The following is a 15,791-nucleotide window of genomic DNA, read 5'->3' as shown; positions in this document are numbered from 1 at the left end:
GTCCAATGGGTGGGCGACACACTACCAATACGTGTTGCATTACCATACGCCCGTACGCTTCGAGCCTCGAGCTTCTTTTCCTTGACAAATCTGTTGGGGGCTGCTTGAGCCAAGCAACCGGTGTGCCAGGTTTAGTAAGCCATACTCATGAATCTGACCTACCGGAAGCCTTCTATTGGTGTGGCTTCCGTTAGGCCAGTGCATCGTGATATCATGCGCTAAGTCTTAACCGCTTCTAGGTAATCTGCACCGGGGCGGGCCGATCTCGACTAAAAAGCATGAACTGGTTAGCTTGACTTTTCAGCTCCTCTTGATTCTTGGCGCCTGGTCATATTATAGTTGACACTTCAAATTCGACCTTGTTTTCTGCTTCAACCCTATGTGTGTCACAGCGTCAATTTAGTCTGCCCTTAAACCAAGACTCGGGCTTGATGGCTTCCGGGGGTCCCGTGACATAATTCAAGGATGACTGCAGTGGCACAGACATGGGGGTTGAAAATATGCAGCCATGTCCTTTTTCACCCAGACCAAATGCAACTGCGTCATCAACAATCGTATTCCAACAAATCATAGTAGTCTGCTCTTTTCCTAAGTTAGGGGAAGGAAAAGAGATAACATAAAAGGCACATCTACCCCACAGAAGAAATCACCACAACACGCACTTTAATTCGTCGTGTTCGGTGTTTGTTATGCATAAAAGGGCTTCTGCTACCGATGTGCCGTGTGTCCTGCTTCCCATGCCCCACTTGTTATCTCCTCTTATGTGTTACTTTTCTCGTGATCGAACATGCTTCCGTTCGTCCGGCAGTCAGGCTAGCCTGGCATGTTGATCCTTCCTTATTAGGGCAATAACAACCTCTACCCAGAAGGCCTCATTATGCAACTTACGTATTGCATATACTTTAAGCTTCTTAATAGCCTAAGTATCGTCCAGCTTTTAGGAAAATCTACAGAAGAGGGAAAAAGAGGTTGAACAAAGCAGATAAATAGTAGAGAAAGAGAGAAAGAGAGAGAGAGGCGTGAGTGCTTCTCTGGCCATCGCACAACCTATGTCATCATGTGACGATGCTCGCTGCGAAGAAGTTATCTGCGGGATGGCGAGGAGATACGGTTGGTCCGCCATACCCGCTTATACCTCTTCCCCGTCATTGTCTTTCACCCTAATTCGTCGTGGATGACCTCATAATCGTGTAGGGTACCAATATCGGCATCAAATTCACGGTGCTATTGATGCATTACCGCATACTAAACCAAGATTTCCATTGCCATCGGGACCAATACCGAGTTTGGCGACGCCAATCTCTTCGCCACTAATAATAGTCTGATATGGCCAGGAGACGGTCAGCTAAGATATCGATAAGGCCGTCAAGTAACGTCAACCGCCCATAGCGCCACGAGCTTGCTGAGAATCGTCCAGCAGTTCTGAAGTTCTCCCAGCGATAAGACGAGAATGCCTTAATGCCAGTCGTGAAGGCCGTAGAATCGGCCTCGGACTGTATCGTACATGAGTCAGATTTAATGACGGCCAAGGGAATAAAAGCGTTTTCCAGTCCACCTAGCAAGCCGACGCATTCATCCAGACGCTATATGAGCTTTAGGCAAGGTTGGGTTAATTCTTCTGAGCTGAGATGACGGCATTGGCGACGAGATTCACATCATAACATTCACTACGATCTTCATGGCCATATTCAATATGACACGACTATATACATTTATGTAGCTCATGATATAAAGCGGCTTTGACGCAAAAGGCACAGGGTTTTTAATGTAATGGAGGATCACAACGTTCTTCACAGTAGCATAACAGTAACTGACGCAGAAACAAACTATTGAATAATAAATATGTTAGGATTCGCCATTTCGGGTAGACGCAACAGCCTTCCAAGCCAGTTCGAGGTCCGCAATGTAAACCTGTGCAAGGACAAACCCTCGGCTTCTAATCTTGTCTAGTAGCGAAATAACGCGGTTTCTGTTAATTGAATCTTTCACCTCAATTCCAATAAGCATCAGATGTTCGATATAAATAACAGCCTCGAGTCCGCAGTTTTGTAATCTCTTATCGACATGATTCAGAGCAGATTGTGCATATGCTTGAATTTCCGAGTCTTGCAAAGACGGCTCAGAAAAGGGAGCATTCTGCCAAAGGAAGTCGGAAAACAATCGAAGTGTGCCTATCTTTAAACACAAAGAATGGGCAAAAAGCATGTCGCTGCATGTATCATGATCCAAATTTGAGCCTCTTACCGCATCTTCAAAACGTTCAATAGACTCTAGCAACTCTGAAGCATTCCGCATGATGCATTGTCCTGTTGCAAGATGGTCGGAATATCTCGAAGCTTCGGCACAGATTGAACAGGCACAGGTCATGGTGGCAGTGGTATAGCAGAATTCAGGTTCGTGAGTAAATATCGTTTCTTCGTTGAGCCATGCGCGAGACCTGGGAGTCGAATTAGCGGATGAAGAACAGACTACCACGGTAGAAATGATGAGTACATACTGAACATTGATATCACCCAGCAACGCGATAAAGGTACATATGCACTCGAAGAAAAAGGTGCTCTGTTCGCTGCTGGTGGAGAGCCGGCTCAATTCTGTATCAGTTGTACTTTTGCACCACTTTGCGTCTAGGAATGTTGTGTCTTGATCGCGCATCAAACTTCCTAGTCCTTGAAGGATACGGAATAGTAACAGAGTGGACCTGTCGAAACGTGTTAAAAATCCATGAGGGCCACGAGGATGCACGACGTGCATGGCTACCTGATCCAAGATTTGCAAGGGGATATTACAGGTCTTGTTGCACATCAACTGGCATTGATTAGTTAAGAGCTGAAGCATTCCAGTCCTCTAGGGCAATACCTGCAAGACACAAAAGAGAACAGCCAGTAGCAGGAGAGAAGGGTCCAGGTGGGCCTCAGGCTTTTGTAGACGTGTTTGGATCGCGGCGTAGATATCGCGTTGCTCGATATTCGTAACCATGCTGTCGTCTCGACTGTTCAATGTCTGATTGCCATTGCTGACGAAGGCGTTGCTAATGTGATTGATAGTGTTTCGAACACTCTCATCTTCTCGCAGCCACCAAATAAGCATATCTGTTGCGAAAAAGTCCGTTATAGGTAAAGGGCAAGGCCCAATAAACTCGTAGACGTGGTGCAGGGAGGCTATTGCGGGTCGTAGCCGGTCCTCGGCCGAGCTGACCACGGTCATGGGGAAGAGAAGTTCAAACGCGACAGGGTCACGACTTGCCTTGATTCGACTCACGCGGCACTGCTCACAGCGGCGAACGATGCGGCGCTTGTCTAAGGGACCGACTTTGGTGACTTTACGAGCCTTGGGCAAAGACATCGCGGTGATCTCAATGTTAACGACTTCGACGGACGGACTTGAGGAAACAACCAAAATAAAACGAGAGCACAACGAGGGGGCTAGAATTCAAGTTAGAGTTTCTTCCTTGTGCAAGGTCAGAGAGCTCTAGCCGTATTTAGTAATCATCGCGCGACCCTGGTTCTCAATTCTAGCTACAGTAGCCTAATTCCGACCACTACTGTCTCATATGGCCTCGATGCGGTAGCTCTCGGCACCACCGGAAACGAAGTACTTTGAGTTCTAACCAAACAAATATGTTGGACCCCATATAAAGTGAGCAATGGGGAGTGGAGTGTATATTAAAGCTAGATACCTGCATCATTGGAGATCCCTTCCCCTCAAATCAAAACTAATCAAGTGCTCAAGCATGTATATACAAGAAGTAAATACCCCGCTTCCATCCTTGCCTCAAACACTCGAGGTCATTTCCCGACTACCCTGGAAAGTCTAGTACTTCAAAAAGCCCAGCAGCGGCTGTTCGTTCAAGGGAAGCTCCAGCGGTGCTTTTGCCACGGCTAAATCGAATGGCTCAACTGTAATGTCTGTTGATTTACCGTTTCCACGCTTGTGGGCAAATTTGTCATCCAAAAACTCCAACCACCGTGGTGCTGAGGCAGTCAGAGTAGCCGAGTGATCCAAACCAGGATACCGAACCAGGTGAACCTCATTTCCTGCCGCGACAGCCGCGTGATACGCCTCCACGGTATTTTCGGGGATAACTGAGGTGTCATTCCATCCATGTATAACGAGGAGTGGCCGAGAAGCTGAATTGCCCTGTGCCGGAGCATTAATCGCTTGGAATTTCTTCAATGTCTGATCCTCTTTCGGGTTTTTGCTAGACATAATGAGTTGCTCTCGTGACAAGTCGAAGGACAAACCCATAAATGCCATGGTACAGAATTGTCCAAGACTGGCAAGCTTGAGCCTCTGCTTCATAGCCTCGCCAAGCCATGGGCATTTGTAGTTGGGAAATGCTTGCATGACGCCATATACAAGCGGACCCATCTCAGCAGCGACGACGTATTGGTGAAAGCCAGGTCGAGGGAAATAAGAATTGTAAACAAGTTTGACGGTATCATAGAGCTTGGCTGCCGGAGACACTGCAACAGTTCCAAGGTAGCCTGAGCTGGCCTTTTGCACCAGGGGATGCTCAGACAGCTTCCATACCGCGCCAGCTCCCTGAGAATGACCGACACTCATCCATTCTCTCGTGAAGACACCAGGAAAGGCCTTGTGGGCGGCCTTTACTGAATAGTATATGTCGTTTGCATGGGCAGCATAGCTAGTGTATTTATGCGTCGTGAAGTTGTTCCCAAGACCAGCATAGTCAGTTCCTACAATAGCGTACCCACGCATGATAAGTGGCGACCAACTATCATAGTTGAAAAGGCTAGGTGAAGATGACGGCGCACAGCCACGGTACACACCGATGGTGCCGTGGGCATACGCAACCAGAGGGAGCTCCTGACCGCAAGCAGGCTTTGCAAATGGGAAAGCGATAAATCCGGTAGAGGGCACAGGGCTTCCGTCTAGGTCTCGAGAAGTATACTGGAATCGAAAAGTAGTCATGCCAGCAGGGACATCTAGAGAGGAGCTATCAATAGCCGCGAGTTTCAGCAGGTCGCCTGGAGTTGAGGTAGAGAAATTATCTGCTGTTTCATAGAAGTCAAAGTCAAATGCGGTGCCCATTGTCTCAAGGTCAGCAGCATTGGTGATAGCTAGCACTTCTTGGCATGTTTCGTTGCATCCATATGACAAGGCCACTTCTTTGCTTATGTTGAAGTTTGACGCTTGGCCTATGCCTTTCTGTGCCTTAACTGTCGATGCGAGGAGTAAGATGGAGAGTCTGGCAAGGATAATCATATTGAGTCAGAGATTCAATTTAATAAAGATGTCAAGAAGATAAGTCAAAGAGATTGGATTCACGGTATATCTTGTAAGAGACGGGAGAAGGAGGAAGACGTTGTTGTCCAACTTTATAGTTTGGAAAATAAATCTATGCATGTTCATCGGAGGCCGCGGAACTCTGGATCTGTGGAGCACTTGAGGCTTTGTTCTCTACTCCGTACCGCTTTTTTGATCATCAATCATAGCTACAGCGACGACACTTTGCAAATGACTCTTGAGAGCAAGGATCGCCCAACTCTTTCAGTCTTAGGTTAAGCGCAAGAAGATTGAATTAGCGTGTAAGTTTAACCAAAGGGGGACGTACTTCGGCCCTCCTAACTGCCGGTCATTATCGATTGCATGATTCGGATATTCTAGACCTTAAGTAGAATACGATGATCAGTCTTCAGTTAGAGTTTACCAAGAGTAAGCCTGATCTTGGTATACCTGGTTGTTTGTTTTTACTGCAGGGATCGCGCGATCTAATCTTGATCTGGTCACTGCTACACAGTGGATTCAGTTGGTCGTCAGTTTCAACATCCCGTATCTGTAGGAGAGGACGAAGCCAGGAAATTGCGAATTCAGGGCCAACAAAACCTCCTATTTCATGACGGATGCGAACGTGAATCAGGCATATCAGCGGTCTGGGAAGTCGATCGAGACGGAGTGGCAGACTGCTTATGGTAACACTACAAAACGTTCCCGTTTTTTGCCTACCCTGGATGATCGCGGCCCAAGGCCATTTGAGGACGATGGATTGGAGACTTGGAGACAAATAACAACGCCGACAGATCCGCGAATTTGGTACGAATAACAAACTTTGGAGTCCCTGATTCCCAAGAACCGCCTTGAGATTAACGCTGCCGGCAAGTATCATTCTTTTTGATCTAAACTCATGCAAAAAAGGGATGGACCAAAGACAAATTAGGAAGAGGAATACTATAGGCACATACGGCAAATTCATTGAGGTGTAAAAGAGTAAATAATGAAATTACTAGGATTTAGAAATCGCAATTGGTGTGACTCTGAGAGTGAATGCGGTTCGGAGGAGCAAGTAGTTATGGGTTTCTGTCCCATAGACATATGCACGTCTGAGCCACCAAGATCGCCGTAAGTCGAGGTCTCAAAGACAAGTTCCTTGGGATACTCTTCTAAGTAAATATAATGAAAAGCAGTAAATGTATGTCAAATTTCTTGTAAACCAGTTGTGCAAATGCCAGAGACGGCATAAAGCGGCTTATCAATGACCCAGATCGCAATCCAGAGAATCGGAAGTCCGTTTAGCTCTGCGATATCTGGTATGTATATACTGGCGCTCAGCTTGACGCCTTTTCACCCCCTTTCTCGACCCTGCAAGTTCCTGGTGATCTACGTTCCGCATTCCTCATACGGCTTTCACACGATCTTTATACGTGCGCCACCAACTGACGGTGTAGCACAGACCGAGAACGAGGAAATGGCCCTGGCCTCGACCTTCGGAACAGGAAAGGTTAGAGTATTTTAATTCTACGTGCTTTGGCGCACCGGTGCATCCGTTATTTGCGTATGCCGGTCCAATTACGAGGATGCCAAAGACAATGGCTTTACTATTTGGTCAACTGTATCGGGAAATAGGACCTTTTGCCCTCATTCAGAATGGCATCGGAATTGAGAAGCCTTATCAAGATCTATTTTCGAATACTTGCATCATATCTGGTGTGACGCACTCGCAAACTACACAGGTTTCACCTACTGGTATTTGCCATTTTCGGCACAGAGCCCTCTAGGAGATGATGCGTCCATCATTGCTAGTTTGACAAATCTTTGGGAGCTGATAGAATATCAGTCGAGGTGCACCTGAACCTTCAGCTAGAAAGATGGAAGAAGCTAGTAGCTAACGCGGCGTGCTTGAGCTATCTGCTAGGTCAAAGATAGTGATCTGAGTCGAATCACCACCACAGCTTTGATCCACAGGCCTTACTAGACTTGGTGTGTTTACTAAAAGCAACAACAGCCTTTGAAGCTACAACACAGTCAACACTATTTCTCCAGGAACGAGACATGATAGTATTACTGAGTTACCGCAGTCAGATTGCCGACGCAAAACAGGTAGCGTTTGGTCTTTCTGTCCATCAACAGCTCTGACCTTGGCCCCCGAAAGAGTACCGAGGCATTCAGAAGGATATCAACGATTAAAAGCATCCAGATGAAGGTAGAAGCATCTGAAGATTGAGAACAACTATGAAGAGCGAGATGACCAAGTCGAATCGATTCAAGGTGCACAATACTCCTCCATTGATCTCTAAAACAGATACGCCAGTCTATTATCCCGGATCCATTCTATTGAACATGAAAACATTCCCAAAACAAAAACAATAAACTATTGCCATCCTTTTTCCAAATCGCCAACTCAAATCCAAGCAGCACGCTTACTCATCATCACCAGTAAGATCAATCTCAAGGCATCCATTCGACAGGATCCGAGTAGGAAATCGAGGTGGCTCTGGAGCAGGTTCAATCGTCTGAGGCATTCCCTGCGCTGCCTGGTTGATGAACTTTGGGTCCATAATGCCCTGCGCCTTGAGGGTGTCTAAAAGGTCAGCGTGATTCATCTCATCGACGAAAGTGACATACCCGGGGAGAGATAAACGAAATCGAAGCATCCAATGGTTTCTCTGGTATCAATAGCGTAGTACGAAATGGGAATGTCGACATCGACTTTCACGTAGCTATTGTAGTGTTAGTCATGGCCTCTGCTAGTTAGACTTGCACTTACCCAGTACCGTGAGTTTGCCCATGCCCATTAAGGGCCAATGCCTTCCACGATGGGTCCAAAGAACCACAGACTTTCTCTTCAAGACTAGGTTGCGCTGAAGGATCTTTTCCAAAGTTCTTAGCTAACTTAAGAACTACTCTGATTGTGCCGAGAGTCTTGACAAGCTGCATGTCAGCATTGAGAGTCGCGGCAGCAGTACATTCAACTACAACCATGTCAGTTCCGAGTTTGTCAAGATAACATGGATACTAACCAGGAGCGAGGTCCTGGAAACAGAATTCGTGCCAGCTGTTCGACCCACGGCGATACTTGATGTAATCAATGAAGTCCTGTTCGCGAAGCAATTCTTTGTACACAATTGTCTCTTCAGCGAGGGCCCCGTCGATGTAGATGGCGACCAAAAGGGTGTCTGTTTCGTCGCCGAAGCCGAAACGCGGGGATAATCTGAAGCGGACACAGTAGGTGTTCCCCGTCTCTGCCGGGATGAAGCAGCGAGTGCGAGGCACACCTTCAAACTCGGCGTCGTAGGGGATAGGGCAAGGGGGTTGGTACTCATCCGCTGGCTCACCATTGACGATGATGGCCGTGGAGAAAGCTGGGACTGCAGGAAGAATAGCCATTGCGGAGTCTTGGTGTGGAACGAAGTGGTAGGAAGATACAGAAACTCGTAAGAATGATGAAAGCGATTGTGCAAAGGTAATCGTCAAGAAGATGCGGAAGAAGCGTTGGTGAGAAGAAGATGGTTCTGGTTAGGGAGAAACAAGACGTTTTATACGTCTCCGTAGTTCATTCCATCTCATCGGCTGCGCAAATATCATCGTCAAACTTTGGAACATGTTCAAAGAGATATGCAGCTTGCGATGAGCTACTGCAGGGTTTTTTGTGGGCGGATATGCATGCTGCAGCTTCCTCAAAGGAGTTCTGCTGCAGCTGAGGTAATCACCAAGAACAATTCACCGCTGCGCTGTCAACCTTTGTTCGGCTTCAAAGAGCTGCATATGCTGCTTGCTGTCGATTCATTTATGCATCAGCACAGTCAAAAGAGAATTGGATTGCGGAGGCGGCAAACCGCAGCGAAGAGGAGACCAGGGTGTTCGGTGACACGGGCATGAAAGATAACAGTTGTTTGCTTCTTTGCTGGTGGCAGGACGGGACTACTGACGCACGTGGTTCTTTGAAATGTCCTGTGAATGATGAGACTTGCATCGCGACAGCTTCAATGACGTCAATCGCGACATCCTTGTCTTTGATGTCGTGACAAAGACATCGTTGGATTTCGCGAAGGGCGGCATTTCCGAGCGTCAACATCAGTAGGCCCTTTCAGATACGTCGCATTAGACTATGAAAAGCGAGGAAAGAATGGGATCGTGAATGCAGCTTTGGAAGCTATTTGCGAGTTTTTAAGGACACCTAGATACTGTATTCTGGTGTGGCTGCGTATGCGCGACCACACTAACATGAGTAAGCCTGTGGCATGAGTCACCTTGTGTTCTGTCTGAAGCTGTCGCCATACTCATACCCATTGCGCCTTTCGCACCAAACGCGTCGACGGAAAATTCAATGCTATATTTGCAATGCTTGTAGCATTCAATGGATATCTTTCTGCCTCCTCTGGCTTTGCTCTTTGCCTCGTTACAGGGAGCTGTGGCTTCACACGTTGCTTTTGTGTCTGTTAGAGCTTTTTCAAACGCTTTGCCGATGCAAGACAGCTACTGCAAATCCCTGTAGCTTTTGCTCACTTTTCTTGGTGACAGATCTAGAGATCCGTTGACGCATGTAGATGCAGATAGTAGCCGGGGTTGAAGGTCACACCATTTCCAAGGTATCTCATCGCGCAAGCGCCATAACGTGCACCTTTTTATTCTCCTCGTCGAAAGTAACGGTGCTGGTGACCACTCGCAAGGCTACTGCCCCTCTGGGCGAACTTGATGATGTCAATGCCGATAATGGTTCTGAGAGGGCAGAGAAATCGCCTCAAATCGCCACAAGGATGTTTCTTTTTGATAGGTAGTGTTAAGAAATGTTTCAGCTTTGGGTTTGATGAGACATTGAGCGAGGTGATCGACGATGATGCTCGCGTCATCAAAGCGATGCTATCCTTGGACTCCTCGAGCTTGGATTCGGTCTCTTGAATGAAGCTGCATGTGTTTCAAAACTCCGAGACTTGTAGCTAATAGCTATGTCATGATAATACCATTTTGGCCGTCGCCTGTATGCATGTTTGGAGCTCATAGCGAAGCGCGCGAGCAGTTGAGCCGTGCTTGACTGTGCTGAGCTTTGCCTATTTGAAGATCTGGTGAGTAAGATCTCACTACGGCTCGTCGTCTCTGTAAAAAGCCTCAGAGCGCTTGACTTGGAAGCGATGTGACTCTTCATTGGTTATTATCAGATGCACCGCCAAATATATACATTGGCATACAAAGAGTAATTTATCATGTAGCTATAACTTCTGTTACTCTAGGAACCTTGTTTCAGTTCGGGTAACTTGTAACCGCCAATTGAATCGAAGAATTCTTTCGACTCTCCCATTAAGTTTGCGATATCCTGGCCTACGATAGCCGGGATGAGGGCTGTTCTTGCCGACTCCACAGGGTGAACAAATCTGCCTGCGACCTATACAGACCATAAGTAAGGCAAAAGAAGAAAAAGAATAATAAACTTACCATTGAACACTCTCCTGTAAGAGTTGTTTCCACAGATACCCGATAAATCTCCTCCGCAACGGTATCCGGGGTGTTTGCCTCCAACCCAGAATCCTTCCACTGCTGTGCATAGCCCGCAGTGATCTGTGTCGGAGTGAAGAACGGGGCCACGGCGTTGACTCTGATTCCTCGACTCATCGCAACCCCTTGGCATGCGCGGAGGAGACCTATGACACCATGTTTGGATGCGACATAAGCGGCCACGCCAGTGCCCCCGAAGTATCCGGAAGTCGAGGCAATGAGCACGATTGAGCCAGCGTCGCCGTCTGCTCTGGGCTTGCTCATGTAGTGCATGGCTAGTCTTAGAGCTAGAAAAGACACGTTGGCATTGCTGAACCAAAGGAAAAAGAAATAGATGCAGAGTCTTACTGTTGAGTGTCCCTTTCAGGTTGATATCGATTACTCTAAATGCTTCGTTCGACTCCATCAGTTCACCATGTTCGTCAACCTCATCAAGTGCAAAGGTATCCTTCCGCTCCATAATCCCAGCATTAGCCACTACAATGTCGACTCGTCCAAAGCGCTCAGTCGCATTCCGAAACAACGTTGTCATGTCGTCCCAGTTGGCAATATCTACCGCGATGAAAACGGCGCGAGAAGGATGGCGACATGAGTGTATGAGCTCGTTGGCTGCATCGTGGGCGCTGGCTAGGTCGGCGATTACAACGTGAGCCCCATGAGAGTTGTAGAGTCGCGATGTCGCAGCCCCAATGCCTCTGGCTCCCCCAGTGATGATGACTGTCTTGTTTTCCACTGACATCATTGTGTGTTGACCCGAGATGGAGGCTGTTCAATCAAGGCCGCGTCACGAATCTGAAAGATGTGTGGAGTTAAGTAGGCCCTTACCAAGATGTTTCTTCGTATTTTGGAATAATTGGTTTGAACAAGTGTCAGGGAAGCTTTAATCATCAGGTGACTGGGAAGCAATAGAATCGCTCCGGGGAGACTAATAGTACTCCGGGAAGAAGAGGGGGACGCATCTTGTAGTGGATCTAGTAAATGTAACGTGAGGACGGGAAGGATCATCAATTAGTAAGAAGCTAGAGAAGGTTGGTCATGGCTACGATGTTTCTTTTTCAAGAACGTACAGTACTTCAATACCCCGCAAACGTTGTCCTACCCCGCAAGTTTGCAATCGATCAACCTCATAGTGGAGAGCCAACAACCACCTTTCTAACGTTATGTCTAGCCAGTTTGGCTGCCGAAAGATGGCTTTGGAATACTTTCTAGCCTTTTGGGCACTTCTTGTGTGCAGAATGGAACAAGTTGAGGAGCTTCTGGGTCAGCGGGTACTACAGATGCCCGAAGCTATGTAAGGTTTCTCCCTTCCAGATGGTGCGTCTGACTCTGTCTGGCGGGGAGCCTAGCACTGCTCCGATCATCACGCGGCATTTGTCAATACCACCAGGGACATAGAAGCAAGCACACTCACCCATGATCAAACAAACATGAACAGTATCAATTAGTTACAATTTAGGAGCCTTGCTTCACGCTATTGAATCTTGATCTTGGAATGCGGAGGGAAAGCATGCGTGTATTTGCAGAATAAGATACTCATTGAATAAGATTCCTTGATTAAATTACATACACTGAGGGAAAGTAGTTCACACATTCCGTGGAAAATCAAGTATAGTTAAAAGGCAATCTTTTATAACGCATAAGCCAGTTCTGAATTGAGCTAATATGTGAAAATGCCATTCTAGTGGTTGCCACCCCCTAGCTACGAGTATCGTTTGACCACAGTCAAGATCAGGACGTTACAAACCTCTCCACGACCTGATTAAACAGTTCTGGATTCTCCCAGAACGCAAAATGACTTCCCTTTTCGCCCTTGGTAAAGATATACTTCTGAGCCCCCGGGATCTGCGACGCAGCCCACGTGATGCCTGTCGCGTTGTTGAGACTTGCGTCACCTGCAAGAACCAACGCAGGAATATCAATCCTCGGTAGGACGTCTCGCCAATCCATAAAGGCGTGGTTGATCAAGAGGGTGGCGGCATGCGCGTCGCTCATCTTCCTATTCTGCTTGATCATCCAGTCCAAATCGGACTGGGAAATGGAGGATGTAAACATGCTCTTTATGAAAGGTACCAATTCATTTGTAAGATTTGCCGAGAATTTATACACTTGCGCAGGCGAGAATAAGGCTGCTGACCAGGTATTCCTTTGCGCCTACGTCCAAGTAGGATCCTGCACCAACACTGAAGATTGATCGTCGATAACAAAGCGGGAAACTCGCCTGCGCTGAGCAGGATACTGGTCCCAGAAGGCCCAAGTAACGGACGAGCCCATAGAGTGCGCGACGACACTGACGCCGCAGAGGCTCAGAGAGTTGATAACATCGTTGAGATCTGCGCCAAAGCGACTGAGACGATATCCAAAGCCTGGCTTGGCAGAGTCGCCGTGGCCGCGCATATCGTAGGTTGTTACGCGATAGCCAGCTGAAGAGAAGTATTCAATCTGTTTGTTCCATTGTGCAGCAGTCTGCCTCCACCCAGGGATAAAGAGCAGCTGTTGGCCAGAAGGCGGGCCTGCCTGGATATACTGTAGTTCGACGCCGTCCTGAGTGGTGACGTTGCCTATCTTCAAGTGAGGCACTGGGCCCAGTTCATGAGGGTTTCCTGCGGTCGAGGCGGCCATGGCAGCTACCCAAAGACTGGTGAGCAAGAAGATCTTCATGGTGGCTGTTGGTAGATGCAATGTAACTTGAGCTGCGAAGGCTTGGGGTACCAAGCAAAGCTGGCTGCCGACAACCCCATTTATGCACTTTGTACTTACTGACGTCTGTCTCTTGGGTCATCTTCCCCAGATTGAACTGCAACTGTGGGGTCTAGCGCTGTCCCTAGCTTGAATCTGTCGGAAGTCGTCTAGATTCCCCATGGGGCCGGTATCCGTGGTACAGGTGCTTCTTTGCGGGGTAGAAATCGGATCACGAGGCTAAAAGCTACAACATGTTGCTGGGTTTTGCCGTTGGCCGCGCAATCTAATCTTGCGGTATTCGACTACCTACCCATATTAACCTTAAGAATTATCGAGGATTGCAGTATCTGCCAAAAGATTGTGGTGTCTTCTGGCGCTAGTGATGCGCGGCTGCAAGGAGGTGCCCTCCACCGGGGCGGCACCTATCGTAAGCCTGCCTGACCACGAAGTTACGGGGCTTCTTGGGCGAGGACGCGTTGAGAGCAGACACGGGCAAGACTGAGCGATTTGGGTCTATTGCTGTTACTGACTAGCATAAGCGTAGGTAAGCAGTTAACGGTGATGAGTAGTCGATGGAAAATAGTCTAGACTCTCCGGCCACCCAGCCATCTACAGGGTTCCCCGCGTTCGATTTCTACCAAAGTTTAAGTCCGTCGGATAACACGAAAGCCCATCGTGTCCAATGACATCCACGATTGCCCACTTACGACTGCCACCATTCCGGGGAGACTAACATTGCTCCGGTCCTGGGCGAAACATGCAGGGATGGCTTCCTCAGCATTGCTTCTCACTTACCAGGCCCAGATATCTAAAAATCGTAAGAAAACAGGACGTGTTAAGAAAAAGAGCTTGCAATAGATTCTACTTATTCGAAAACGACAAATGCATTTCTTACTTAGGTGCAACCTACGTCTGAACCATATCCCTAGATTGTTCTGAGGGTTATCATGGAGAACCAGGGAGGCGCTCAAGGCTTCGTTGCCGGTGCTTTCAGCGGTGTTACTAAAGTGTCCAGTAAGTAAGGTATCGCACAGCTTGGCTAGCACCACTAACATATATTCTGCAGCGGGCCATCCTTTCGATACCATCAAAGTCCGTTTGCAAACATCAAGTACATCGCGTTTTCGTGGCCCATGGCATTGCATTCATGAGACCATCAGTCAAGAAGGAATACGAGGCTTATATAAGGGGTTCACGCCGCCGTTGGTTGGCTTTGTGTTCATGGACTCCATATTGCTCGGTTCATTCTCTATGTACCGTGATTACTTCAGGAGGACATGTCCAGAAACTTCATCGCCTGCAAAGCTCCCGTATTTGAACGAATCAACAAGATCGTGTCTGATACATGGGGTATCAGGAGGCTTGGCAGGATGGACAGTCAGTCTCATCGCAGCACCCATTGAGCACATCAAAGCACGACTGCAAATACAATACACAACGACGGGAGCCCAAAGGTTATATTCAGGGCCATTTGACTGCCTTCAAAAGATTTTCACCTCTTATGGCGTGGCTGGCGTGTACAGAGGCTTTTTCTCCACCATCGTCTTTAGGAGTTTCTTCGCCGTCTTCTGGTCAAGCTACGACGTGTTCAGTCGTCAAATGCAGCGACGTACCAACTTCAGCACTCCTTTACTAAACTTCCTAGCTGCTGGCTTTGCCGCGCAGGTGTATTGGCTAACGGGATATCCTACGGACGTTATCAAGCAGCGCATTATGACCTTGCCTCTTAACGGCCCAAGGTAGAGTTGGATGGATACTGCCAGGACTATTTACAGAGAATCTGGATGGAAAGATTTCTGGAGAGGGTTTCTCCCTCGCATATTGAGGGCGTTTCCTGATAATGCCATGTCTATCGTGGTTTTTGAGCCGTCTATGCGTATAATGGCGCGTCATGTTTATGCAGTAGACTTAGATCTATAAGCTTTCGACGAGAGATCAACAATAAGCAACCTATTTTATTCTGATGCCAGGCCACAACAGTAAGTGTACAGCACTCTGTCCATCGGAAGCACTGCTTACAACATAGACAGTGAACCCTTCCTCTCCATATCTAAAGCCAAAGACTTGGTCAGCGGTAGAAACCGCGAGCCGGCAATCATGACGACCTCGTCCCTAGCACTGTTCCTGTACTTCGCCCTCCTCGTCTTCCTTCTCTACCTTATCCTCTGCACACTCATGTCGTAGCCGCGACCAAGACCACGGCCACAGACCCCGCCAGAATCTTGGGTTTGGTGACCCGGTCCGGCACCTGCTGTAGCCGTGTCGGGAGCGCGCACTAGAGGGCTGGGATGGATGGCGTCGAGGAACTATGGGTTGTAGGAGAAGATCTCTCGGAGTGTGTGGGAGGCCTGCTTATTGACGTCGTCGTAGCGTTGGAAGTGATG

The 15,791-nt window shown here is 47.9% G+C and overlaps 6 protein-coding genes; 1 reads left to right on the top strand and 5 right to left on the bottom strand.

The window, feature by feature from the left end:
• Positions 1 to 1,845: 1,845 nt before the first annotated feature.
• Positions 1,846 to 3,342, bottom strand: FFUJ_14151 (uncharacterized protein; the record flags this gene model as incomplete). XM_023571211.1 has 3 exons in its annotated part: positions 1,846 to 2,437; positions 2,498 to 2,805; positions 2,857 to 3,342. The coding sequence occupies 3 exons, from the start codon at positions 3,340 to 3,342 to the stop codon at positions 1,846 to 1,848; spliced, it is 1,386 nt and encodes a 461-aa protein (XP_023438262.1).
• A 468-nt stretch (positions 3,343 to 3,810) lies between these two features.
• Positions 3,811 to 5,226, bottom strand: FFUJ_14152 (uncharacterized protein; the record flags this gene model as incomplete). Its single annotated transcript, XM_023571210.1, has 1 exon — positions 3,811 to 5,226. One exon carries the CDS (start codon positions 5,224 to 5,226, stop codon positions 3,811 to 3,813), a length of 1,416 nt encoding a protein of 471 aa, XP_023438261.1.
• A 2,432-nt stretch (positions 5,227 to 7,658) lies between these two features.
• On the bottom strand, positions 7,659 to 8,625 carry FFUJ_14153 (uncharacterized protein; the record flags this gene model as incomplete). XM_023571209.1 has 4 exons in its annotated part: positions 7,659 to 7,819; positions 7,864 to 7,958; positions 8,006 to 8,210; positions 8,259 to 8,625. 4 exons carry the CDS (start codon positions 8,623 to 8,625, stop codon positions 7,659 to 7,661), a joined length of 828 nt encoding a protein of 275 aa, XP_023438260.1.
• Positions 8,626 to 10,462: 1,837 nt separating this feature from the next.
• FFUJ_14154 (related to NADPH-dependent beta-ketoacyl reductase (rhlG)) lies at positions 10,463 to 11,467 on the bottom strand (the record flags this gene model as incomplete). XM_023571207.1 has 3 exons in its annotated part: positions 10,463 to 10,618; positions 10,669 to 11,015; positions 11,077 to 11,467. The coding sequence occupies 3 exons, from the start codon at positions 11,465 to 11,467 to the stop codon at positions 10,463 to 10,465; spliced, it is 894 nt and encodes a 297-aa protein (XP_023438259.1).
• A 989-nt stretch (positions 11,468 to 12,456) lies between these two features.
• FFUJ_14155 (related to non-heme chloroperoxidase) lies at positions 12,457 to 13,386 on the bottom strand (the record flags this gene model as incomplete). XM_023571206.1 has 3 exons in its annotated part: positions 12,457 to 12,783; positions 12,833 to 12,908; positions 12,965 to 13,386. 3 exons carry the CDS (start codon positions 13,384 to 13,386, stop codon positions 12,457 to 12,459), a joined length of 825 nt encoding a protein of 274 aa, XP_023438258.1.
• Positions 13,387 to 14,354: 968 nt separating this feature from the next.
• FFUJ_14156 (related to carrier protein YMC1, mitochondrial) lies at positions 14,355 to 15,150 on the top strand (the record flags this gene model as incomplete). XM_023571205.1 has 2 exons in its annotated part: positions 14,355 to 14,421; positions 14,474 to 15,150. 2 exons carry the CDS (start codon positions 14,355 to 14,357, stop codon positions 15,148 to 15,150), a joined length of 744 nt encoding a protein of 247 aa, XP_023438257.1.
• Between the last annotated feature and the right edge of the window lie 641 nt (positions 15,151 to 15,791).

This window comes from Fusarium fujikuroi, chromosome FFUJ_chr12 (assembly GCF_900079805.1).
Source record: "Fusarium fujikuroi IMI 58289 draft genome, chromosome FFUJ_chr12".
In the NCBI taxonomy this organism is placed as follows: Eukaryota; Fungi; Ascomycota; class Sordariomycetes; order Hypocreales; family Nectriaceae; genus Fusarium; species Fusarium fujikuroi.
Note: the sequence above shows the minus strand (reverse complement) of the source record. Positions and strands in the feature narration are given on the sequence as shown.